Source organism: Castanea sativa, chromosome 11 (genome assembly GCF_040712315.1).
Source record: "Castanea sativa cultivar Marrone di Chiusa Pesio chromosome 11, ASM4071231v1".
Classification (NCBI taxonomy): domain Eukaryota; kingdom Viridiplantae; phylum Streptophyta; class Magnoliopsida; order Fagales; family Fagaceae; genus Castanea; species Castanea sativa.
In genome coordinates, this window is record NC_134023.1 from 34,663,161 (window position 1) to 34,689,233 (window position 26,073).

At 38.6% G+C, this 26,073-nt stretch overlaps 1 protein-coding gene across 1 annotated transcript in view; it reads left to right on the forward strand.

Annotated features, from left to right (window-relative positions):
- Positions 1 to 12,079: 12,079 nt before the first annotated feature.
- The window catches only part of LOC142617230 (protein transport protein SEC23 C), a 32,308-nt gene continuing 18,314 nt past the window's right edge, over positions 12,080 to 26,073 (forward strand). The window contains exons 1-3 of the mRNA XM_075790001.1: positions 12,080 to 12,997; positions 13,098 to 13,271; positions 14,070 to 14,231. Of these exons, the coding sequence (XP_075646116.1) occupies positions 12,263 to 12,997; positions 13,098 to 13,271; positions 14,070 to 14,231 (1,071 nt within the window). The 5' untranslated portion in view covers positions 12,080 to 12,262. The remainder of the gene's footprint in view (positions 12,998 to 13,097; positions 13,272 to 14,069; positions 14,232 to 26,073) is intronic.

Below are 26,073 nucleotides of genomic sequence, written 5' to 3' on the forward strand. Positions count from 1 at the left end.
CAAGTTGAGAATATTCTCATAATATGATCTCTAACGTGTATCACCAAAACATTTAAGATTAGTCTCTTGATGCAAACCTTGCCCATTTCTACATATACCCTTCTCTAATTCTTCTTTAATTTTGGCAAATTGGGCATCTCGAAGAGCGTCTCGTTTCTTACAAGAGCCTTTAACAACAGTTACTAAACTAACCACATAAAAAAAAAAATTCAGCAATGTTAATGTAATTTTTAGCAATAGCAATAATAGTCAATTGAAGTTGATAAGAAAAACAATGGACATAAAATGTTGAATAATTCTCTTTCAAAATTAAAATTTTTAGACCATTGATATCACCTTGCATATTATTGGCCCTATCTTAACCTTGCCCATGTAGTCTTAATAAACTTAAATTATGTTCACAAAGTAAAGATTCAACTGCATATTTGAGTGACAAAGCGATGGTACTTGCTACATGTGCAGTACTAAGAAATCGCTCTATAACACTTATCTTTTTGTTTACATAATGCAGAATAACAGCCATTTGTTCTTTCACTGAGATATCCCGAGAAAAAAACTCATTGTCAAGATCTTTGATGATGGCTTTGGATGTTTCACGTGTAATTGCATTCACAATATATTTCTGAATTTTATGTTGCATAAGCTTGCAATTTTTCGGATGTCTTGCAAGACTTCATTGATAGATTCATTGTGATTGGCCGAAAATTGTAGAAGCTCAAGGAAATTTCTTTTATCACTTGAATCTTGTGATTTATCGTGACCATGAAAAGCTAACCCCTAACACAAAAGGAATCTTATGCAATCAACTATTTCATTTAATTGAATATGATATTCAATTTTATCTTGATTTGATTGCTTAACAAAAATACTTTGAATGTGTTACTTTTCCTTCATTAGATCTTCACCCTTCTTGATAGCTTTGTTATGAGTACTATTAACACCCCAAATATGGGATAGTAACATCTCTTTCCTATTCCAAATTTTGAATCCCTTTTTTACAAAATGGTCTCCTCTTGCTTGCTTACCAACATCTTGCCTAAAAAAGTTGCAATATAAACAAAATACTGCATCTTTGTCTATATTATATTCCAACCAAAGTTTTTATATTTTCATTTTATTCAGAACAAAATATTGCATTTTTGTCTCTTTCCTATTAGGATGATAAGATGATATCTTTTTTTGTAGCCTAGGATCTGAATGAAGATTGTCTAAGTTAAAGTCAACACGAATTTGCTTAGAAGATAAAGATGAATTTTGGGTACGTGGTTTTCTTATCAAATATTTGTCCATAATACTAGCAAAAAGAATTAACAATAAACTATAAGTTCATTTGAAATATTATTTCTTAATACAATAATTATATTAATTATTGTTGTTTAGTTGTTTCATTATTTTTCCTTTATTGACCACTAGCAGTCTAGCACACACCCCACTACTTTGCGCAATGTAAAGACTGAAAATACATTGCCTTACACAGTTTTTTTTTTCTTTAATAACTTCGTGTTTACTTACATTACTACCCACTATTCTAATCCACTACCCCAATTGCCCAATGCATGCCCCACGACCCCACCCACCCCCACTCAAGAGCCAAACAAAACAATTACACTTACACAAAAGCCTAAGAGCCTAAGTATAAGTCACAAAGTCAGTGAACTGTGGGTCAAGTTAAAGAAATATAATAACATTAACAATTAACACAAAAGGACAAAGTCAAATAAAGCTATTCAATATTTAGTTCAAACTGTCCTGCTATTTAATATCTAATTTAGACTATTTAGTTCCTGAGAGAGAGAGAGAGAGAGAGAGAGAGAGAGAGAGAGAGAGAGAGAGAGAGAGAGAGAGAGAGAGAGAGAGAGAGAGAGATGCCACTAGATGAGTCTAACAGGAGAAGTTTACCAAGATTGGGATGAGCATGGAGGAAAAGACAAAGCAAGACCTCGTTGAACTCCTCAAAAGAAGCACAGATGTTTTTGCCAGGAGCCATGAAGACATGCCTGGGATTGACCCAAGTGTGATTACTCATCGTCTAAATGTATCCCCGTCCTACAAGCCAGTTCGTTAGAAAAAGAGAGTGTTTGCCCCAGAACAAGATAATGCTATCAAAGAATAAGTTCATAAGCTAGTCATCACGGAATTCATTCGCAAAGTCTATTATCATGACTGGCTCGCTAATGTAGTGATGGTTAAAAAGACTAATGGCAAATGAAGGATGTGTCCCGACCTGTTAATAAAGCGAGTTGACCTGACCTAACTCATTTGTCACACTTAATAAACGAGTCGTGTTGGGTTGACACGAATGTAACACAACCCATTTCAACCTGTATAATATTAAATATAACATCCATCTAGAAATAATTTTTTTTACATCCCAAAAGCAATGCATACACTTCAAGTCTGCAACCCACATTCTTTTTAATCTTTAAAAGCAATACCCATCAGATCTAGTTTATAAACTATCTCAATAAACCCACTTGCAAGATATGCAGACAGTGTACAACACTAATACAAACACCAAAAAAAAAAAAAAAAAAAAAGACACACAGCACAAGACAAAAGCTACAACTGTGGCCTTAATCAACAATTAATATATCTCATATATTAATAATGGCACATGGGTTCAAAGTTTATAGAACAAAAGTATTATGCAGAAAAAATAAACACATAAGAGAGAGAGAGAGAGAGAGAGAGAGAGAGAGAGAGATAGAGAGAAATAAACAGTTTGAGATTTTGAGTTTGAGAATTAGGCGTGAAACTATAAGATAGTAGAGTGAGTAGTACGACTAAAATTTAAAAAAAAAAGAAAAAGAAAAAAAGAAGAAGATATTTATAAGAAGGTTTAGAGATTTAGGGCTTTTAGGGTTTAGAGATTTAGGGCTTGTAAAATTTCAATTTCCAATTATATCCCTTGTAAGTTTTTGTAATTACTCACTTTTCTTTTTAAATTTAAAATATATGTTGGATATAAAAGGTATTTGACAAATCTAAAATAAATAAATATTTATTTGTTATACAAGTTAAACGGGTTGTGTTAAGTAGGTCATTTCGGATTGATACAAATAAATTGGCGTGTCAAACGTGTCTATTACGGATTACGCGGGCTGACCCACTTATGACACGTTTCATATCGTGTCACTTTCGAGTCGACCCGTTTATGACCTAAACCCATTAAGGCCCAACCCTGACCCGAAAAACCCGTGTCAAGTTCGTGTCGTGTTTACGGGTTGGGTCCAGCATTGACACCCCTAGATGTGTGTAGATTTCACAGATTTAAATAAAGCATGCCCTAAGGATAGTTATTCTCTCCCATGCATTGATCAGCTTGTAGATTCAACAACTGGACATCAACTGCTGAGTTTTATGGATGCATTTTCAGGGTACAATCAAATTAAGATGGATGAAGTAGACCAATAGAAAACATCTTTCATAACAAGCCAAGACTTGTTTTGTTACAAAGTAATGTCGTTCAGTTTGAAAAATGCAGGAGCTACATACCAGAGGCTAGTCAACCACGTGTTTCGTCCACAGATTGGACGGAATGTTTAAGTATATGTGGATGACATATTAGTCAAGAGCGCGAGGGAGACGCAGCACCTAGACGACCTTCAAGAGACCTTTGACATACTTAGACGATATAAGATGAAGCTGAACCCAAGCAAATGTGCTTTTGGAGTTGCATCAAGGAAATTCCTCGGTTTTATGGTTTCACAAAGGGGGATTGAAGAAAACCCTGATAAGATCTAGGCGATCTTGAACATGGAGCCTCCGAAGAATATCAAAGATGTCCAAAGCCTCACTGCACGAATAGCGACCCTTAACAGGCTTGTTTCAAAAGCTACTGACAAGTGTTTACCATGTTTCAGAGTAATAAGAAAAGCATTTGAATGAATGGGTGAGTGTCAACAATCATTTAAAGACTTGAAGACTTATCTTGCTTCGACTCTGCTGCTGCGTTTGTCCAAATCAGGAGAGGAGTTGTATCTCTACCTAACGGTATCTCCCCATGCAGTAAGTTCAGTTTTGATTAGAGAAGAGGGAAAGATATAGAAGTCCATCTACTACACTAGTAAAACCTTAAGAGGAGCTGAAGGACAATATCTACCAATGGAAAAGTTGGCATTTTCATTAGTGATGACAGCAAGAAAACTTATGCCATATTTTCAAGCTTATGTAATCAACGTCTTGACAGATCACCCACTAAAGAAAGTCATGAACAAGCTAAAGGTCGCTGGACCACTGATCTAGTGGGCGGTGGAACTTAGTGAGTTTGATTTGCGGTACAAACCAAGAGATGCAATAAAAGCTCAAGTCCTTGCAGATTTCATTGCTGAACTCACTCTTTCCAGGGGCACCACAATGAGGAACAAGGGGCAAAGCAGTGGGTCATACGTGTAGATGGCTCATCCACGCAGCATGCAGGAGGATTTGGGATAGTTTTACACTCACCAGAAGAAGATCATTTAGAGTACGCAGTCCGTCTACAATTCCAGACAACCAATAATGAAGCCAAGTATAAAGCCCTACTTCAGGGCTTGGAGTTAGCCAAATCATTCAGAGCAAATTCAATCCTCATATAGGGAGATTTGCAATTGGTGATAGACCAAGTAAATGGGACGCGTAAGGCCAAAGAAGAACGAGTGAAGAAGTATTTAAGCAAGGTTAAGAAATGCATCAAAAACTTTACAATAACCAAATTCCAACAAATACCAAGGGAGGAAAACACAGAGGCTTACGTCTTAGCCAAGACGGCATCTGCAAACGAGATAGTGGGTGATCAAGTCAAAATCCATTATATTCCGAGCATAGATATACTGGAAGTGAATAAGATAGATGGAGTTGCCAGTTGGACCACCCCAATCATGTCTTATCTCAAGAATGGAGTTCTCCTAAAGGATAAGGAAGAGGCAAGAAGTTAAGAGTAAAGGTAGCGAAATTTATCCTTATGGACAAAGTACTGTATAAAAGGGGTTTCTCTCAACCCTATCTGAGGTGTTTAAATCCATATGAGTCTCTTTATGTTTTGAGGGACATCCATGAAGGAACCTATGGAAACCATTCAAGGGCCAAGTCTCTGGTCTATAAGATAGTCGGTACAGGATATTACTAACCGTCCATGCAAGCAGATGCTAAAGCTTACGTAAAGGCATGTGACAAGTGTCAACGCTATAGCAACATACCTAGGCAACCATCAAAGAATATTACTCCAATGGTGGCCCCTTGGTCTTTTGCCCAATGGGGACTTAACATCCTTGGCCCCTTTCCCATGGGGACAAGACAAATGAAGTTCTTGATAGTAGATGTTAACCATTTCACCAAATTGGTAGAAGCAGAGCCTGTGGCAAGAATCACTGAGTTGAATGTCAGAAGTTTCGCTTGGAAAAATATAATCTGTCGTTTTGGAATCCATAGGGTGCTCGTCTCAAACAATCGACGTCAATTTGACAATAAATCATTCAGAGAGTTTTGCGAGCAGTTAGAAATCAAGAATCACTACTCCTTACCCTTCCACCCACAAGCCAATGAACAAGCTGAAGCTACAAATCGATCCTTACTGAAAATCATCAAGACCAGACTTGAGGGGGCAAAAGGGATATAGCCGGATGAATTGCCTAGTGTCTTTTGGGCATATAGAACGACAGTAAGGACTCCAACTGGAAAGACTCCTTTTAATTTGGCATATGGAAGTGATGCGGTCATACCCGCAGAGGTCGATCTAACTAGCTATAGGGTGTCTCACTGCAACAATAAGGAGAATGAAAAACAGCTTCATCTAAGCTTTGACCTTGTGGACGAGGTTAGGATGGATGCAGAACAGAGGGTGGCTCGTTACAAAAACCTGATGGCAAAGCACCATGATGCACTAGTAAAACCAAGATAGTTCATCATTGGAGATCTTGTTCTAAAAAGGGTATCCCTAGCTACTAAGGATCCCACTCACGAAAAGTTGAGACCCAACTAGGATGGACCATACAAAGTAGTTAACTCCAAAAGGCGTAGGTCGTACTATTTAGAGGCTTTGGATGGATGAAAACTGGAGCACTCGTGGAACGTGGAGCATTTGAGGAAGTACTACCAGTGAAGATGACTCGTCAGGAAGGTCAACATGGACGATATTAAGGATTACTTGTGATTACTAGTAGCTTGTTTATATTATATTTCACTATTTATGTTCTAGAATAGTATGTTATGTTTCTAAGTATTTGAATTCCCTAAAAAGTACTAGCTACTAGCGTGTGCTATGGACGATGTCATGAACACAGTCCCTTTGTACATAACGCAATTTGAATTCCCTTAAAAAAAAAAGAACCAAGTACTAGCAAAGATGATATGCTCAAACGAAGCTATGTACTAGTTCTTTGATATCTATGGACGATGTTATGTATAGTTATTGTATATAAAACAACTTGAATTTCGTAATTTAAGTGTTTATGATTCTATGAAATTAACATCCATATAAAGTTAAGGACGTTTAAAATCTCTGGAGAGATTTATCGTTATAAGCCATCCTTGGTAAAAAAAAAAAAGGAGGCAAATTGCCATAAAAAAGGCAATAACCAAGGGAAAGAATAAACTTCCCAAACTAAACTCGTCCAAAAAATTAAGGACAAAAGAAAAGCATGCATGCAACTCTCCATGGACGACAAGTCCAACCAATTGTATAATCCAAGCTATGGACAAGAATAAGCACGTGAAATTCCAAAAATAAGTCAAAGGATGAGGAATATATAAATATATTTCAAAACAAAGTCCTAAACACAGACAAAAATACTTGGAATTGAAATCAACAATAACAATATGGAAAAAAATATTCATAAATAAAAAAGGTAGATAACCATTGTTCAAAAACCTTTAAAGAAAATTAAGTCTAAAAAGGCAATTGTATTAAGGCCCGTCTTAAAACATGGACGAGTCAAATGTACTTAGGTAAATCCAAATAGTCCAAAACAACGGACCTTATAAAAAATTGCAAGAGAACAAATAAAAGTTTCAAAATTCCTTCATAAACCATTAGGGGGATTTTCTCCAGACTTAGGGTTGTCATGAGCAGGTTGGGTTGTAGCATCGTCTTCAATATTGATATTTTTAGAACTTGTCTGGAGGAGAGAGCTTGCAGCACCAATGTTAAGCTTGATAGGGGAAAAGTCCACCTCAGGAAAACGCTCCATCACGTCCATACGGAAATCTTCAAACCTCGCAGCATAGCTCCTGTCCAAAAGGTTAGTGAACTCACTGGACACTTTAAATTCCTTGATGGCTTCTCCCTTGGCCTCTTTAAGAAGGATGCAAAGCTCATCATTCTTCTTTTGCAGATGATCAAGACGAGTGTCTTTCTCAACAACATCCGCCTTAAGTTCTTCGATGAGGTTCTTTAACTCCTTCACCTCGTCCTCAACCTTATCCGTCAACTCAGCTCGATTCCTACACTCTGCCTACACTTCACGAACCCTTGCCTCCAACCTAACCCTTTCATAGTCCATCTCAGTAGCCTATCTGGACGTTGCCATAAATTTTGACATAACCTATATAAATAGAATTGTTTGAAAAGAATGGACGAGAATATCAAGTATGAAGATTCAAGACAAAAAAAATGTTTACCTTGGAGAGATCATGAACTGTGGAATGTTCAAACTCTTTCAAAGACATGTCATAGCACACAGCAACGTCATCGTCAGTCACAGCTTGTTGAAATTTTTCCCAGGCAAGATCTTCATTCTCAAGAAGATTCATAGGAGCGCTTCTAGGAGGTTTAGACGAAGTAATTTCAACAAGCTTGGATGGAGTAGTTTTGGTAGGGTTGGATGAGTCCAGACTTGGATGACCCATGCTTCGACTTCTTGTGGCCTCGACGACTTGGAAGACTACCTAAGTCTATCGTCCTAGATAAAATCTTCCTCTTGTCTCCTGCAAACTGGACGAGGTTGAGAATGGGTCTCTTGCATGGTCTCCTCATCTACCAAACCCTTCCCTCATGGTTGTCATTCCTACAAGGAAGAAGTGTTAAAGTTTGGACGAAATAAACAATAAAATTCAGATAATGAAACTCATGTCTACGTGTGGTAAGTTCGTGAGCTAACGCTTCTTCAATCGATGTAGGCTCTAGATTCCAAGTAGCAAGATGGTGTAAGGTAACCAAAGAATGGAAACCTCTATTAGTAAACAGACGAGCTCGCTGGACACGCTCAAGATAGAATTTGCTTAAAGAAGGTCGTCTTACAGCTGTTAAAAAAAAAAAAAAAGGCGAATACAACAAAAGATATAAAATGAGGAGTAAAAAGAAATATACCCTTTGGATGAAGGTTCCCTATCTCGCCAATATAGGGAGGAAATGGATCCATGCCTACCTCAACAGGGTTCCCAGCCCAAAACCCAAAACGAAGAAGAACTCTATCTTCCAATTCCTATCAGACGTAAGGAGGGACATAATAATCTACAATTTGAACCCCTAGCTGAGAACTGGTAAAAACCCTGGGATTGACTAATTTCGGAGGGTTTGTAACAATATAGGAACTCGTCCACAGTAAGAGGACAGTTCCCGTCGAATACTTCTCTCCATAAAATCTACATAAAGACAATGAGTCTCCAAGCATTAGGATTAAGTTGACAAATTCCTACACCTAACTTGGAGAGTATTTCTCTGGCAAAGGCATTGAGAGGTAACCTATGTCCTTCCAAAAGATAAGCCTCATAAATACCTACCCCAAAACGAGGCTCGCAACACCATTCACCACGGATGGCCAATCGAGGATTAAGCTCATCTAGGATTTGGTACCAACCCCTAAGTGAAGTAAGTCTTTTCTCATCAGTTTTGGAAGGGACACTTATTGCACAACTAAACACGGTCTCCTTTTCACTTGAAGAAGAAGACGAGGGGACATTGGTGGACATATCGGCATGTGACCCTGAGGCCGCCCTCGTCCTCAACTCCTCTTGGAGGACCTCCAATGGAACCCTGAATGTGTATTGCTCGTCTGTGGTGTTTCCTCCACTACTTCTACTACTACTAGAACCATTACCACTAGAGCTATCATGATACTCATCTATCTCCCTATCATTACTATTACTGGACGAAGAGACTATGATTTTAGACATTTTTGAAAAAACTAAAGGAAAACCTAAAGACGAGAGGAAAAGGATACCTAGCTCTAAACAAAGAAGGCCTAAAGACGGGAGAACTTCTAGACAAGGCGTTGGACGACAAAGGTTAGAGAAGAAAAGTTGAGAAATGTGAGGGAGTAGGAGAGGAATTCTACTATTTATAGGCGACAAACTTGGTCACTAGAACGATGTGACTAGCCTGATTGAGCCACATGGCACTTCCCTTGAAGAGTAAAATGACATGATGATTGAACCTCAGGATTACGCCATGTGTCACCATCAAGGACAAGATAAAAAAAGGGAGGGTTTAAAGCAATAATGCCAGACAACACAAGGACGAGGAGGCAACTGATGGGGATCGACTCAATACAGCATGTCCTTGGATGTCGTCCAGAGCTTAACCACGTCAAAAGAAGATATGCATGACAAATAACCGTTGATAATAATGTGATCCAATAAAGGTTCTCCATGGACTACCTTATCTACAGACGACTAGACATATATGGACGACCAAGTTATACTTGTGTATTTTATAGAAAATCCCTTAAAGGTTTTACGTAAAGCAAAACACGACACGTTGCTTGGTACGTGGAAGGAATTCCACACACTTCGTTCCACTGCATTTTCTTCATTAACCACCAACGTCACCCATGATGGTGATGGATCCCAAACAATTAGACCCATGTCAAACTCTCTATAAAATGAGCAAATCTCATCTACCAAAGGTAAGTTCTAACCATCCACTATTTTTCTATCCTTGTATCCTAGAGAGAAAACTGACTTAACCATTGGAGAGTCCTTGGTTGGGTCACACCGGTCACCTTTGACGTTTTTTTTTTTTTTTTAGGATTTACAGCCATTATCATAGCCCAAAGCATTTCAGCCCACTAATTCTCATACATCATCAACATGTATAATAGTAAATTAGTAAAAAATAGTCTAACTATTTGATTTGTTTTATTCTCTCTAAAGAGTTGTCATTTATTTGTTTTTTTTAATGTGAAAAATATTGACTAACCTGACCTAACTTGCAATCCAATTGACCCAACCCATTTAAAATGGCCCAGTTTGTCCCACAACTTGAATGACCTGAACCTGACCTGACCTGACTGTTTGCCATGTCTAGTCTTAACCCCCCCCCCCCCCCAAAAAAAACTACCGAGTAGAGTCTTCTCTATCTTCAGAATCCCAAAACCCCAAAGTTTCATATTTCCATTGGGTCTATCTTTTATCTCTATGGAGGACTATGAAGCATTGGGGTATCTAAACAATCACACAAAAATATCTAAATCTAACCATTTTTCACATTTGGGTTTGTAGGGGGTAGGGGTAGGGGGGTTACATTTTTAGGATTTAAAGAATTTCTTAAAAAATTTCACAAAATCCATCTCACAATATTTATCAATCAAAATGTTATATGCATAAGGAAAATAAGATTATAGAGAGATTAAAAAGCCATTAACGCACAACTGATAAAATTTCTTCAAATCTGGATTCTCAGTTAGATTTGTGAATTTTCAGAGATTTAGTCGTACACTTTGATGCGTGGGTTTTGTGGTGGTTGTTGATGGCGACAAAAACGACTTGCTTCACTTGGGAGATCACTAATAGAGATGAAAACCACTATAAGAGGAGTAGTGAGTTTTGAGATAAGCAAAGAGAAAGGAAAGAGAGAAGGAGCAGAAAAGAGTGTATGTGCAGACTGAAAAGAAGCAATGGTAATAAGAGGGAATTTTCTCTCTCTAAATAAAATAATCATATACTTTTGGGTGACATTTTGTACGGGGGAATCCACATTACTCCTAGTATCCAGATTCCTGAGAATGTGATGCCTTGCAATCTAGATGCCTAGGAATGTAACTATTTTTATATTTGGCTTAATTGGGAATCTAATAAAATTCCTAGGAATGTGAGATTATAATTTTTGGTTTATTTCTAAAAATCTTAACTGAATTATTTAATTTTTCCCATTCTATCCTTAAATTTGTAAATCCAATAGAAGTATTTAAAAAAAAAATCTTCCTCCAAATAAATGATGAGAAACAAAATATAAACAATAAATTATAACAAATTCATTACAACTATAGTCTAAAAGAAGAAAAGATGAATATATCAATAGAGTTGTCTATCCAGTTTATGTTATTTTGGCAGTAAAATATAATGTTGTTTTGGCGGGAAGAGATAAAGACAAAGGAAAAAATATTAACTTAAAAAAAAAAAAACACATACACATACCTACACATATTTATGTTTTTTTTTTTCACATTTTAAAATATGTTATTTGACATATGATATCAACACATTTTTTGTATTATGTCCACTTTAAACACATGTTTTCACAACACTTTTTAAACTGCAGTTATTACATAATTTTGAACAACAATACTTGAAAACTGCTATCAAGTAAGCCTTATGTCATCAATCAAATGTTTAAATTTTAAGTTTTTGTGATATAAAATCATGCATAAAAATTAAGTTTATCGATCAAATACTAAATAACATTTAATTTGAACGAAATTTTACATATATATTAAGAATATAAAAAACATGCCATCTTATGGTTAGATTTTCAAAATTCACGTCCAATAAACAAATATAGAAAGAAATTGAAGAGCTTTTCTTAAAATTTTTCTTAAAATTAGTTTGAAGAGAAACTTTATCCTAGTGAACATGTGTTACAATCCTGACTAATCTAGAGACTATTTAAGATCCATTTATTTTGCTGAAATTGGAAATTTTTTGCTGAAAGTACTGTAGATAAAGATAAAAATTAATTGAAATAGTATAATGAGACCCATAAATAATATTAAAAAGTACAATAAAACTCATGATTAGTAATAAAAAAAACAAAACATCAAATAAGCCGCCAAATATAATCTATCTAAAGGCAACCCAAATCTGTCTAAATTCTAAAATAAAGGGGAAAAAAAAAAAAAAAAAAAGGAAAAGGAAAAAGAGAAGATCCGCCAAAGTTTGCTGTCCCACTGCACTATCACCATGCCAATGGTCATCACCATAGACCATCCACAGTAACCATCAACATCATTTCCTCTATACCCAAAGGGACTCACAATCCCACCCACACTCTCCACTAATTTGAACGGGAATTCAAATTCCCAATCGAATCGGAAAAAAAGAAAGAAAGAAAGGAATTCAAAATCCCAAAATGGCAGAATTCCTGGAACTAGAATCCCAAGACGGAGTCCGAATGCCATGGAACGTGATCCCAGGCACGAAGCAAGAATCCTCAAACTGCGTCGTCCCAGTCTCCGCCATCTACTCTCCGATCAGACCTCTCCCCAACATCACCCTCCTCCCTTACTCCCCTCTCCGCTGCCGCACATGTCGCTCCGTCCTCAACCCCTTCGCCATCGTCGACTTCGCCGCCAAGATCTGGATCTGCCCTTTCTGCTTCCAGCGCAACCACTTCCCTCCCAACTACGCCTCCATCTCCGACGACAACCTCCCCGCCGAGCTCTTCCCTCACTACACCACCATCGAGTACGCCCAAGACAGCCAAATCGACCAGTCGCCGCCGCCGCAACCGCCGCTTGTTTTCATGTTCGTGATCGATTCCTGTCTCATTGAGGAAGAGATGGGGTTCCTGAAGTCTTCGCTCTCGCAGGCTTTCGATTTGTTGCCGGATAACTCGCTGGTTGGGTTGATCACGTTTGGGACGCTGGTGCATGTTCATGAATTAGGGTTTGCGCAGATTCCGAAGACTTATGTGTTCAGAGGAAATAAGGATATTTCCAAGGATCAGCTTCTTGAGCATATGAGCTTTTTCGCGAAGAAGCCGAAGCCGGCTGGTGTTATTGCTGGTGCTAGAGATGGATTGTCCGCTGAGAGCATTTCGCGGTTTCTATTGCCTAAGGCTGAGTGCGAGTTCGCGTTTAACTCGGTATTGTAGCTTTGATTTTAATACATACTTTAATCAATCAAACTAGGTGAAAGAAAGAAAGCAAGTAGTGATTTGATGTGTTTTTTTGAATTTTGGTTAGATTTTGGAGGAGTTGCAGAAGGATCCGTGGGGAGTGCCGACGGATCAGAGGGCTACAAGGTGTACTAGCACTGCATTGAGTATTGCAGCGAGTTTGTTAGGAGCGTGTGTTCCGGGTTCTGGAGCTAGAATTATGGCCTTTATTGGTGGACCGTCGACCGAAGGGTCTGGTGCTGTAAGGATTGCTGCTTTTTGTCTTTGTTTTGTTGTGAATTCGTTCATTGTGATAATGTTTTGATTCATTTTCGCTGTTCGCTCCTTTATGCTTAGTTTTGTTTCTTTAATATGAATGGAGTTTGTTATTACTATTATGTTCTGTTTTAGTAATTGCTATGATGGAGAGTTTGATTGATACGAGGTTAGTTGGGATTTACTTGTGTTTAATATGTTGATGTTATAAAGTTGAGTCCAGTAGAGGTGTAATGGAGAGTGAGGGTGTGGAACTGTGGGATTAGTTGAAATGGCAAATGTTGAACAGAGTATGCTCTGCATTGCTCAGCAACATGTCTGATTGATCCAAGCTTTGAGATATTATGAGTGTCTCAAGCTAACATCTTGTTGTTTGACCACTGTTTCTGTCCTCATTAAAATGATTTCTTGTGAGTGATTAGTTTGATCGCTGGATTCAAAATTGTGATAAGTACAAGTCAATGCGGGACCTTTTTCTTATTTTTGTGGCATATATTTGATTACAATTCTAGTTTGCAAAAGGTTTCAAGTGTTTGCCAAGTTTTCCTAGTTATTGCATTAGCAATGGAGGTGAAATAAGGCTTATTTATTTATTTATTTATTTTCTTTTGAATGGCACATGTCTTCTTGCTTTTGTGTATTAGCTGGTTAAATATTCCTGTTTATGAAATACTGGGATTTGATCTCTCTCTGCTTTTGGTTTTTGTTTTTAGTATTTCATGGTTACTCATATTACAGGGTCTTTGGAAGTTCTGCTGAGTTTTTCTTTTTGAATTTGTTGCAGATTGTGTCAAAGAATTTGTCAGAACCAATTCGTTCTCACAAGGACCTAGATAAGGACTCTGCTCCGCTTTATCATAAAGCTGTGAAGTTCTATGAGGGACTTTCAAAGCAGCTTGTACATCAAGGGCATGTACTAGATCTTTTTGCTTGTGCACTAGACCAGGTAATATTAACTTCTGTTTTTGTTTTGTTTTGTTTTGTTTTTATTCTGTTCCTGTATTCCACTAGATAAATTGATTCACAGAATAGTGGTTGGCGATTACCTATTTCTTTGGTACTTTTCTATAAAATTCCACCATTTCCATTCCCCTTCATATAGGTATTCTGAATGTTACCATGTAAGTGGTTTCTTTGATGGATTAACTAATTAAATAGTCCATATGATTAACTTGTCAAAAATGTCTCGTACTTCTTATTTTTAAATTCTTTTAGCCAGATCAAATACCATCTAGCTAGACCACATATGTCTAGAACAAAAAAATCACACCTTGATCAACCCATCCTAATTGACATCTCACTTTGTGTTATTTTGTGTTTGAATATGAGAAGTCAATACTGGAATAAAGGTTGGGAAGAACGGTTTTGGGTTGTTAGTTTTCATAAAAGTAGTCAAGATTTAGTTGATAAGTACCTAGAAATGCTTAGTTCAACTTATAGTATATTTATCATAGCAATGGTTATAGATATGATCTCCGAAGGTATAGGAGTTGTAAATTCTGAATTTAGTCCCTTGTTTGCAAGGACAAGCTATATATATATATATATGTATATATATATTACGAAGTGTGTTGTTAAAAAAATTGGTGAATTAATTAGTTTAGGAAATAAGGATTATTGGATCTTTTTTTTTTTTGATAAATAACGTAAGAGTATTATTAATAATAATAAAGGAATTGCCAAACCGAGTACATTGGGGATGTATTAAGGATGCAGAAATCATGAAACAAGAGAACAACGGTCAAGAAAAGTAGAAAAGGAAGAACAGGAAAAATGAGAAAAAACCACACTCCATTCGAAGAGAGTGTGTAAGAAAAAAGACTTAATCTCCAACAAAGAGCGTTCGCAACCCTCAAAACTTCTAGCATTCCTCTCTCGCCAAATGCACCAAATCAAACAGTGAGGTACCAACTTCCAAATATCAATGTGACGATGTCTTGCAAACTTTCCTTGCCAAGCCTCAAACACCTCAAGAACAGTACGAGGCATAACCCACTGAATACCGAACAAGCAGAAAACCAAAGACCACAGCTCCCAAGCTATGGTGCAATGAAGTAGAAGATGATCCACCGACTCCCCACACCTCTTACACATAAAGCACCAGTCAAGCACAATCACTCGTCTTTTACGAAGGTTGTCTGTTGTTAAGATCTTACCTAAGGAAGCAGACCAAGAAAAGAAGGCTACCCTTGGAGGAGCCTTTGATTGCCATATCATTTTCCATGGAAAAGAAACAGGATTATGAGGATAAAAGGAACTGTAATAATCTCTAACCTCAAATCCTGTATTCCTTGCAGACTTCCAACAAACCTTATCTGGTCCAAACCCTCTCACTGACGAGGAGTAGAGTAGCCCCATAAACCGATCAAAGGCTTCTTCTTCCCAATCTTGTGGAGGACGACGAAATAGCACATTCCAGTGAAACCTCCCAGCAGACCAACCCATTACTTCAGCCACTGAGGAGTCCTTGGACCTACTAAGACAATAAAGCTCCGGAAAGGCCTCTTGGAGAGTACAATCCCCACACCACACATGCTTCCAAAATTTAACTCTAGTACCTTCCCCCACATCATAAACCAGGAGTTTAGAGAAGTTCAACCAGCCACTTCTAATATATCTCCACAAGCTTACCCCATAAGGACTTGTCACTTTCTTCGAACACCAACCACCCCAAATATTCCCATATTTTGCCTCTATAACCCTCCTCCATAAAGCATCAGTCTCGGTTCCATACCTCCACAACCATTTACCTAGTAAGGCAGAATTAAATTTACCCAACTGTCTTATACCCAACCCCCCATCCTGCAAAGGCCTACACACCTTGGCCCAATTAACTAAATGAATTTTAGGTTCACCACCAATCCCATCCCACAAAAAGTCTCTCTGTAATTTCTCCATACGCTTGGCCACCTTACCCGGTAAAGGAAGTAGGGAAAGAAAGTATGTAGGTAAGGACGATAATGAGCTTTTAATGAGTGTCACCTTACCCCCTTTAGATAAATACATTCTCTTCCAACCTGCTAATCTCCTCTCCATTCTCTCAAGAATAGGGTTTCAAACAGATAAGTCCTTAAATTTTGCACCTAAAGGAAGACCCAAATATTTCAAGGGTAGAGAAGATTGCCCACACCCCAACAGACCAACCAAAGCTTCCAAATTGGGTACGCCACCAACAGGTACCAGCTCAGATTTCCCTAAATTAATACGAAGCCCAGACACCTCCTCAAATCTAGCAAGAATCGCCCTCAAATTAGCAATCTGAGAAGGTTCAGCATCACAAAAAATCAAAGTGTTATTTGCAAATAGAAGGTGAGACACCATCACTGACGGACCAGCCGTACTGCCCACAGAAAAGCCTGAGAATTGCCCAGTGGAAGCAGCCCATCCAACATACGACTTAATGCCTCCATCACAATATCAAACAACAATGGGGATAATGGATCCCCTTGCCGAAGCCCCCTAGAACTTCCAAAGAAATCAGTTGGGCTACCATTGATTAAGATGGAAAACTTTACAGTTGAAATGCAATACCTTATCCAATTTCTCCATTTTTCTGAGAAACCACAACGCTGCAGCATATACATTAAAAAATCCCAACTCACATGATCATATGCCTTCTCCACATCCAACTTACAAAGCACACCTGGAACTCCTGACTTCAATCTACTATCAATACATTCAGAAGCAATCAAGACGGAATCCAAAATCTGTCTGCCCTTCACAAAAGCATTTTGTGAATCTGAAATAAGTCCATGCGCCACCCTACGAAGCCTATTAGCCAAAACCTTAGAAATAATCTTATACATCCCACCAACTAAGCTGATAGGCCGATAATCCTTTACCTCCACAGCATTCACTTTCTTAGGAATAAGGGCTAGGAATGAAGCATTAAGACTCTTCTCAAACACCGCCTGAGTATGGAAATTGTGGAATACAGCCATAATTTTAGTTTTCAAAACACCCCAACAAGATTGGAAGAATGCCATGGAAAAGCCATCCGGGCCAGGTGCCTTATCACCATTAAAGTCATGTATCACCTCAAACACCTCTTCTTCCTCAAAAGGCCTATCTAGCCAACTCGCATCTTCCACCGAGATGCTAGAAAAGTCCACATCATCTAAGACCGGTCTGTGAGCCACATCCTCAAAGTAAAGCTGCCTATAGAATTGAGAGATACAGTTTGCTATAGCATCAAGGTCCGAAGACAACACTCCATCCACCATAAGCCTATCAATAGAATTAACCCTCCTGTGAGAATTAGCTATACGATGAAAAAACTTAGTATTCCTGTCTCCTTCCCTAACACAAAGAACTCTAGATTTCTGCCTCCAACAAATTTCTTCCAACAGGGTAGCTTTCTCTAAGTCATCACGAATTCTTCCCATATCCACCCTTTCCTCCGCTGATAATCCCTGATTCTCCTCCCTAATCTCTAGAACACTAAGTTCCTTCCACAAGTTTCTAATCCGAACATCCACATGACCAAACCCCTCCACATTCCATCTTTTCAAGTCATTTTTAAGGAGCTTTAATTTATTAGCCAGAATAAAACTCGGCGCACCGTGAGCCTGGTAGGAATCCCACCATGACCATACCCTATCCACAAAACCTTCATCCTTTAGCCACATATTCTCAAATCTAAATGGCATACTCCCTCTTTGAAAAGATCCACCCTCAAGGACAATTGGAAAATGATCTGAGCACAATTTAGACAGCCGTCTTTGAGAAACTGTTGGGAATTTATCCTCCTAATTTGCAGAAAACAAAAATCTGTCCAGCTTAGCCTTCGAAGCAGCTTCTCTAGAATTAGACCAAGTGAAGGTACCTCCTTGCAGTGGCAGATCAATAAGGCCCTGTTCTGAGATAAAGTTAGAAAAATCCCTCATAGCAGTAGTGAAAGAAGTAGACCCCAATCGTTCAGAAGGGAATCTAACCACATTAAAGTCACCACCCACACACCATGGGACGCTCCACCAGCTATTCAAGCCACAAAGTTCCTCCCATAATAATCTCCTATCTCAGTATAAATTAGGCCCATAAACACCCGTAAACGCCCATACAAACTGATCTGACACACTTGTAAACTTACAAGAAACCGAAAATCTCCCCACTGCTTCCTCCATTTTATTCACTACCCGAGTGTCCCACATCACTAACACACCACCAGAAGCACCACATGAACCTAAATAAGACCAATCAACATGATGTCCACCCCACAAGCTACGAATCACGGCTCTATTAATCAGCCCCATTTTGGTTTCTTGAAGACAAACCACATCTGGCCTCCATTTCCTAATCAAGTTTCTAACCCTGAGCCTTTTATCCTGCTCATTTAACCCTCTAACGTTCCAAGAAATAATCTTCACCTTCATTGATAAGACACAACCGCCCGCTCAGAACTTACACCCCTAACTTTATTTGTATCAGACTCAACATTTAAAGATGACAGCAAATTCTTCAGCTCCTCTCGACCTTCGTCCGACTTAACCAACATCTTCTGACCACCCACCACAAGTTTCTGCCTTTCTTTTTTCCTGGCCTCTATGGCTAATAACAGACCTGTAATCTGCTCCTCAAAACCTTCCAGTGAAGTTCCCACAGATTTCTTGAAAGCCTTTATCCTATTGGTTACCCATTGCGATAGATGACAATTATCCACACTCCTTACACCCAATCTCCTTCAAAGGACTAGACTCCAACTCCAACGGCCCTTCAGTAGCCAAAGGAACCACAACTAAAGGCTCATCACCCCCCTCACAAGACCTCAACCTTACATCAGACTCCCACAGCTCACTTACTGACCCGAGAACCACAGTCAAGGAATCCACTAGCCCTTCACTCTCATCTGCCCAATTAACCTTCTTCCCTTCATTTGTACAAGAAACATTACCTGGTACACCCTCTCCCTCTAAACTTGAGCAAACTGACATACAGTCTGGAGAACAATATAGTGACAATGGGAGCACTAATTGCCGACCATCACGCATTTGTAATATCCAATCTTTGGAGTTACCCCAAGACTTATCCAAGTCTCCGATCAAGTCCGTAATAGATGGGCCAGGTAATGGAACTCCCACAAGGTCAGAAATAACCGAACCTTCGAAACCCATGAAATCCTCATCCCCTTCCTCTGATGCCACTGAAGAAGACAAAGACACCAGCTCCGACACTATCGGATCTTCCAGATTCATTACCTGTTTCGATAACGTGACCGATGACACCTCCGGCACCAATCTCGACTCACATTGCGTACTGGTCATCAACACCTGTTCGTGGGAGACTTGGACCACCGCCGCCGGACCTGTCGGCTCAGTGGGAGGCGGCGCTAGTCGGTTCGAACTAAGCTGAGCAACGTTATGTTCAATCTCCGTCACCGCTACGTCGATCGGTACCATCGACGATGTCTTAGGTTGCTCCGAGATGGTGGGTATGACCATCGGAACCTTCGGCGTCATCACAACTTGCTCCGATGTCTTGGGTGTGAGCACCGAGACCTTCGACGACGTTGCGGGTAGCTCCGATGCGATGGGTTTGGCCCTTGAGCACCTAACCTCCTTCGGGACAATGATCTCAGTACTACCTGAGCTTAGCGTAAACCCATTCTGATCAGAGGCCTCCAGAGCCCGTGGGCCACTAAGAGAACTTTCTCCAATCTCAAAGATAGTTGGGCTTAGTAGACCCAGGCCCAAGCTATTTTCTTTATTACCCAACAAGGCTGAGGCATTCATCTTGGATGGGCTCAAACCCACTGCATTATTAGAATCAACCTTCCTTGGTACCTATTTGCCAATTTGTTGACCTCCCTTAACAGCATCCAAAGATACCCGCCTCTTCCCATATTCATTCACACTCACAGTCAGCCCTCTCCCCAGCCAACGTCCCTTCCTAAAATCACGCAACTTTCCAAACTCAACCATTTTTGAATTCAAACTGGTCTTCAAAGGATTTTTGCAATTAATTTCTTCCGGGATTTTCTCCTCAATTTTATTCTTGCCATTAATAACACCTACTCCTCCCTCACCACCACCCACGGCTGCTTGATGAAAACTACCTGACTGAGTTTCAGAAGCTACAACCTGAGTGTGAGACTTGTCACCTGGAATCTCCTCCTTGTTCTTCACGAAACCAGCCTTGATCTTATCTCTGTTAAGGGGCTGCTGATCATATTTCAACATTGCCTGCACTGGATCTTTAACAACATCCACAAATGACCTGGTAGGATGATGTATTGGGCTCTGCTTAGATCTATATGGTACAAACTTCAAACCACCCAACGCATATTAAGCAGGTTCCAACATCCTTCGTAATTCAATCCCAAAAGTTCTCCATCCTTGTTGTAATTTACCGGCTGGAATAATGATATTTCGCCGCCGCCCACCAACCTTAAGCTCTGTCACTGATACAAACTGCCCAAAAGAATTGGACCCCGTTGCAAAGTGTACGCAGTAGCACCTTCCCTAAGTGTGAAGAATTGCTTAGAGCTAACCCCAATCACAATGTGTTCCAGATTCCGCATAATCCAAAGCGCTGCACCCTTGCCCATAAACACCGATTGCATGTGGTATTTGCCCCGTTCAAAGATCTTAATGGAGAAAACATTCCCTCCTTCCTCAACCACTAACTGAAACAACTTAGATTCAATAAAGAAACTTCGGAATCCCCCCATACTAATCCTAATACATAAAAACTAAAACAGTATTTCTGGCTAATTCGAGGTAGCCGGGCCTCAAGGGTTTATTCCTTATTCCTTGCTATGCGATACAACATCAGAAATGCTTCCTAGAGAGAGAATTTACCACCTCATATCAAACCTAGGCTACCTGGATTATTGGATCTTAAACTGGAGAAAAAGTTCGAATATAAATGGATTGAAGATATTAAGAATAGATTATTGCAGGCTAAGGTGGTAATGTAGCATGGTACCAGCAGATTGAGTAGTGTTACCTACAGTACAATTTGTGCTAGGCTGAGGTTTTGGCATCCTGTAATGGGGGATGGGGTTCGAGAAAATTAGGTATCTTTAACGAAGCATTATTGGGAAAAATGGTTATGAGATTTTGGGGAGGAAGGAAGTCAACTTTAGAGCAGGGTGATTGGTGTGAAGTATGACGAAGCTTGGGGTCAATAGATTATGGAGAGTGTTAGAAGTAGTCATGGGTGTAGTGTATTAGGAGCATATGCGTGGGGTGGGTGATAATAATACTCATTTCTTTCACCGGGTAGCGAACTCTTACAGAAGAGCTAATCATATTAGAGGTATAGAGGTGGATGGTGTTCTTTATGAGGATGAGACAATTATGTGTTCTCAGGTGGTTTAGTTTTATTAGGACTTGTACACGGAGACTGAAATGTGTCGCCCTACTATGGATGATTTGGAATCTTCTAGTATTGAGGAGGATGAGAGGGATTTTTCTAAAGAGGCACTCTAGGTCCTAAAAGAGATGAAGGGAGATAAAGCCCTTGGTCCCCATGGATTCACTATGGCTTTTTTATCCGTCACTATGGCTTTTTTCCATAAATGCTGGAGTGTAGTTGAAAAGGATGCTATGGCTTTCTTTGAAGACTTTCATAGGAATTTAGAGTTTGAACGGTCTTTGAATTCTTCTTTTTTTATCTTTAATTCCCAAGAAAAATAATGCGTTGAATATTAAAGATTTTCAACCTATTAGTGGGCAATGTGTATAAGTTGCTATGAAAGGTGTTGGCAAACAAATTGAGGACGGTGTTGGACTATCTCATTTCTGAGTTCCAAAATTCTTTTGTGGGTGGTAGGCAAATTTTTGATTCTGTGCTTATTGCTAATGAATGTCTTGATAGTAGATTGAAGAGTCATTCAATGGGCGTGATTTGCAAGTTAGACATTGAAAAAGCCTTCGATCATATGAATTGAGATGCCTTGTTCTATCTTTTGAATAGGATGAGGTTTGGGGTACGATGGAGGGGTTGGTTAAAGGCTTGTGTCACTACTGTCTGCTTCTCAGTGTTAGTTAATGGTTCTCTTGCTGGTTTCTTTGGAAGCTCACAAGGTCTAAGACAAGGGGAACTATTGTCTCCTCTTCTCTTCCTTTCGATCATGGAAGTTCTAAGTAGGATTTTGAAGAAAACTGAGGTAGCGATCTTATTCGGGGCTTTCATGTGGGATGTGTTAACTTTACTAGTATTCGTATTTCCCACCTTCTCTTTGCTGATGATACTATTCTTTTCGGTGATGCTTCTAAGGAGCAGTTGGCTTTGTCTTGTTTTTAGTTTTTATCGATTTGAAGGTGAATGTGGGGAAAAGTGAGATTGTCTTTATTGGGGAGGTGAGTAACATTCACACTTTGGCTAATATTCTTCGATGCAAGGTGGGTAGTTTGCTTATGAAATATTTGGGTATGCCCATGGTTTTAAAAACTGGTACGGTGAAAGAACCGGTCGAGGGGCTAATTACCGATTTTTAGGTCGGACCGGGGTCCGACCGATGGTCGAACCGGTGACGTCATAAATAATTTAATTATGATTTATTTAAATTATATAAATAATTAATAATTTTTTAATATACTAAAACTAACTAACCAATAGTAAGAAATATATTTCCTTTTAAAAAAATTCAAATATATAACATTTTTTTAAAGAATGTAACATAATAACATTACAAAACAATCATCCTTAACATAATAAATTTTCAACAAAACCAAATAAATAAGTTCATTAGTCATTACATTTACATCCAAATGACAAATAACAAATAAGTTCATTACATCCAAATAGCAAATAAATTTTAAAATTTCAAACAAATAACTACTAAGTTTTAAGACACAAGCCTCATTTGTCTCTAAGAAAATTGAAATCAGTGAACTGATTGGAATTTTCTTTTCTTGTGAGTAATGGTTGACAAAGAATAAACAATTTAACTATTTAAGTTTCATCTTTTAGTTTATATAAATAATAGTATACTTTAACTATTAATTTATTTAAGAAAATTTAAATTAAAAAAAAAAAAAACACAAAGTCAGGTGACTAGACAAGTCACTGACTTATTACTCTTACCAATCCACTTTCCCACTCCAACTCCTAGCCACACGTTTACTTTTTTTTTTTTTTTTCCCTAATGCAACTCTCCACTCCCCACTTTACTTACCATCAAGAGACCTTATTTTTCCAGTCTTCAGTGATTATGTCCTCCGCAGAATCCACATCTCCCTATCTCTTAGGAAGTTAGATCTATTCCACTTTGCATTTGTTTCAAATATTTCTTCACAGTTACAAGGAAAGTGAGTATATATTACTCTTTTTGATTCTCAAAAAAAAAAAGGAAGTTAGATCTATTGTTTATCTCTGCAATACCTCATTAGTTCCTCTCATTCCTCTCTTTCTCATTGAAGATCTGTAGATACTATTCCAAGATGCTAATTTCAACGCCAAGCATGAATATTCAGTCATTTTCTATCTTTCAAGCATAGCCAATCTTAAGAAAAAATACTTTATTGCGAAAATCTGTCATCACCATTAGCAGATATGAGAAAAAAGAAGATTTTTACTGCAAAAAAAGCTCCATTGCAGATCTGTTTCAGCAATTTTGCAAAACCGGTTCAACCACACTGGTTTTCCGGTTGAACCGGACGGTTTTTGAATATTTCTGGTTTTTAAGTCTTTTTCGGTTATTTGTCATAATCGGACCGGATTAATGGCCAGTTCCCGGTTGAACCGGTCGGACTAGCCGGTCCGGTCCGGTTTTTAAAACTATGGGTATGCCTTTAGGTACTTTGTATAAGACAACCTTTATCTCGAATCCTATTTTGGAGAGGATGGAGAAGAAGCTTTTGGGTTGGAAGAGACTTTTCTTATCAAAGGGCGGTAGGCTCACTTTGTTGAAAAGTAACCTTTCAAATCTTCTGACTTATTATCTGTCTCTATTTACTGTTCTTAAAGTTGTGGCTGCTAGATTAGAATGAATTTAGAGGAACTTTTTGCGGGGATCCTCAAAGTTGTGTTTCAAATACCCTTTGGTGACTTGGGAAAAAGTTTGATTACCTCTTGAGTTGGGTGGATTGGGGATTTAGAAGTTGGTGTCTTTTAATCAGGCTTTATTAGAAAAATGGCTATGGGGTATGGCCAAGAAACTAATCATCTTTGGCGGAGGGTTATTGTCATGAAATATGGGGAGGGGAAAGGGGGTGGAGTACTAAAGTTCGTAAAAGGGCTCATGGTTGTGGTTTGTGGCGAAGCATTAGTGAAGGGTGGGTGAGCTTTTTTTAAGAACTTGTCTTTTTTGGTGGAAGATGGTTCTCGTATTCTTTTTTGGCATGATAAGTGGATTGGAGATAATTCCTCAAAACTCTTTACCCTGAGTTATTTCAGTGTTCAACCAATAAGGAAGCTTTTATTTTTGATGTTTTGTGTTTTCCAGTGAGTGGACATGTCAGAGTGTGGAACTTACATTTCTTTAGTGAGTTCAATGACTGGGAGTTGGCAGCATCTTTCTCCTTTCTACACTTGATTCAATCTCGGATTCCTGGGGGTGTTGGAAGCGACAATCTTTGTTAAGGCCTCAATAGTAGTGGGAAGTTTCTACTCGGTCTTGCTACCATAAGATTCAGGAGGCTCCTACTTCCATTTTCCCTTGGAAGGGCATTTGGAAAGTTAAGGTTCTTAAAATGGTGGCCTTTTTTATGTGGACAGCAGCTCATGGCTAGATTCTTACCGTGGATAATTTTATGCTTCGAGGTGGCTCTCTGGCAAATCGGTGTTGTATGTGTCATTATAATGAGGAATTTGTGGATCACCGTCTTCTTATTTGTTGTCTATTAGCTCATTCTTTGTGGGTGCATATGCTTTAGCTGTTTGGGATTCATTGGGTCATGCTAGGTTCTGTTGTAGACTTAGTATTTTGTTGGCAACAATGGCTTGGGAAACATAATTTCAATATTTGGAATTTGGTTCCAGGTTGTTTGTTGTGGATTATTTGGACAAAATGTAATTGACGTACTTTCGAGGATACTGAGAAATCTCTGGCTCGATTGATGGATTTGTGCTAGCGGACAATCTTTCATTGGTCTTAGTGTTGGGGTCTCTCGGACTGTTCTTCTCTTATTGATTTTCTTTTGTCTCTTAGCATATTTTCTTGATTCCTATGTTTCTTTGTTTTTGTCCTGTTCTTTGTTCATTATCGTGAACACTCTGTATTCTTTTTCTTCTTTCTATTCAATAATATTTCTTTCTTACCTATAAAAAAAAAGTTAGTTTTGTTATGAGGTTGGGGAATAGATTACAAAGTGTGTTACAAGTAGTAATGGATGTAGCCTATTACAAGCATAAACATGGGTTGGGATAAGTTAGTTTTGTTATGATGTTGGGGAAGGCAGTAAGGTACGATATGAGGTTGGGGATGGCAGTAAGGTACGATTCTGCCATGACAGATGGTGTGGCAATCATGTATTGAAAGAGTCATATCATATCTACTTGCAATAGACGAAGATGTTTCAGTGTTTTATTTAAAGCAAATGAACAAAGGGGGCTAGGTCATGGCATATTAGATTTGCATGTTCTTTTGAATTACTGGGAATTGGAGTCGGTTGTTTGCTTTTTGATAAACTTTATTCCAACATCCAAGTGGAATGGGCCCTAATCAACTGAAGTGGAAGCCTACAATCAATGGTTAGTTTTGTTAATTCATATTATGAAGTCCAAAGAGGTATGAATGGGTTAAGTTTTCCATGGGAGAACTTTTAGTGGACTTAAGGAGTTGAAGAAAGTAGCTTTTTTAGTTTTTTGGGGGTGTGTGTATGGACAGCAACCTAGGGAAAATT